The sequence below is a fragment of the Penaeus monodon genome, chromosome 28, assembly GCF_015228065.2.
Source record: "Penaeus monodon isolate SGIC_2016 chromosome 28, NSTDA_Pmon_1, whole genome shotgun sequence".
NCBI classification, from domain to species: Eukaryota; Metazoa; Arthropoda; class Malacostraca; order Decapoda; family Penaeidae; genus Penaeus; species Penaeus monodon.
In genome coordinates this window covers 18021900-18022191 of record NC_051413.1, presented here as the reverse complement: position 1 = coordinate 18022191, position 292 = coordinate 18021900, and the positions used below count along the sequence as shown (strand labels likewise).

Below are 292 nucleotides of genomic sequence, written 5' to 3'. Positions count from 1 at the left end.
TTCCCATACAAATTGGATGATAGTATACAGAGTACATTATTTTTGAAATCATATATTTTTTCTTCTATAACTTTTTCTCAGTCTGTCCATCTCTCTGTCTTCACTTTTTTTTTTTTTAATACAGGTGTAGAGAAGTGGGTTGAGGGCATGAATTGGGCAGGAACTAGCCAGTGGATTAGTGCTGCCAGGAAACCAATTGAGTCTTCTGCAGGAGTAACAGAAGCCTTCTCCAAGAATTTCAAGAATTTCACTTTCTACTGGATCCTCAAAGCTGGGCATATGGTATGATACA

At 37.3% G+C, this 292-nt stretch overlaps 2 protein-coding genes across 3 annotated transcripts in view; one reads left to right on the top strand and one right to left on the bottom strand.

Moving 5' to 3' along the window:
- The window catches only part of LOC119591399 (importin subunit alpha-9-like), a gene marked incomplete at its 3' end in the record, with an annotated part of 83153 nt that overhangs the window by 35143 nt on the left and 47718 nt on the right, over positions 1-292 (bottom strand).
- The window catches only part of LOC119591396 (retinoid-inducible serine carboxypeptidase-like), a 63805-nt gene that overhangs the window by 63200 nt on the left and 313 nt on the right, over positions 1-292 (top strand). The window contains exon 9 of the mRNA XM_037940138.1: positions 125-282. Coding sequence (XP_037796066.1) covers positions 125-282 — 158 coding nt within the window. The remainder of the gene's footprint in view (positions 1-124; positions 283-292) is intronic.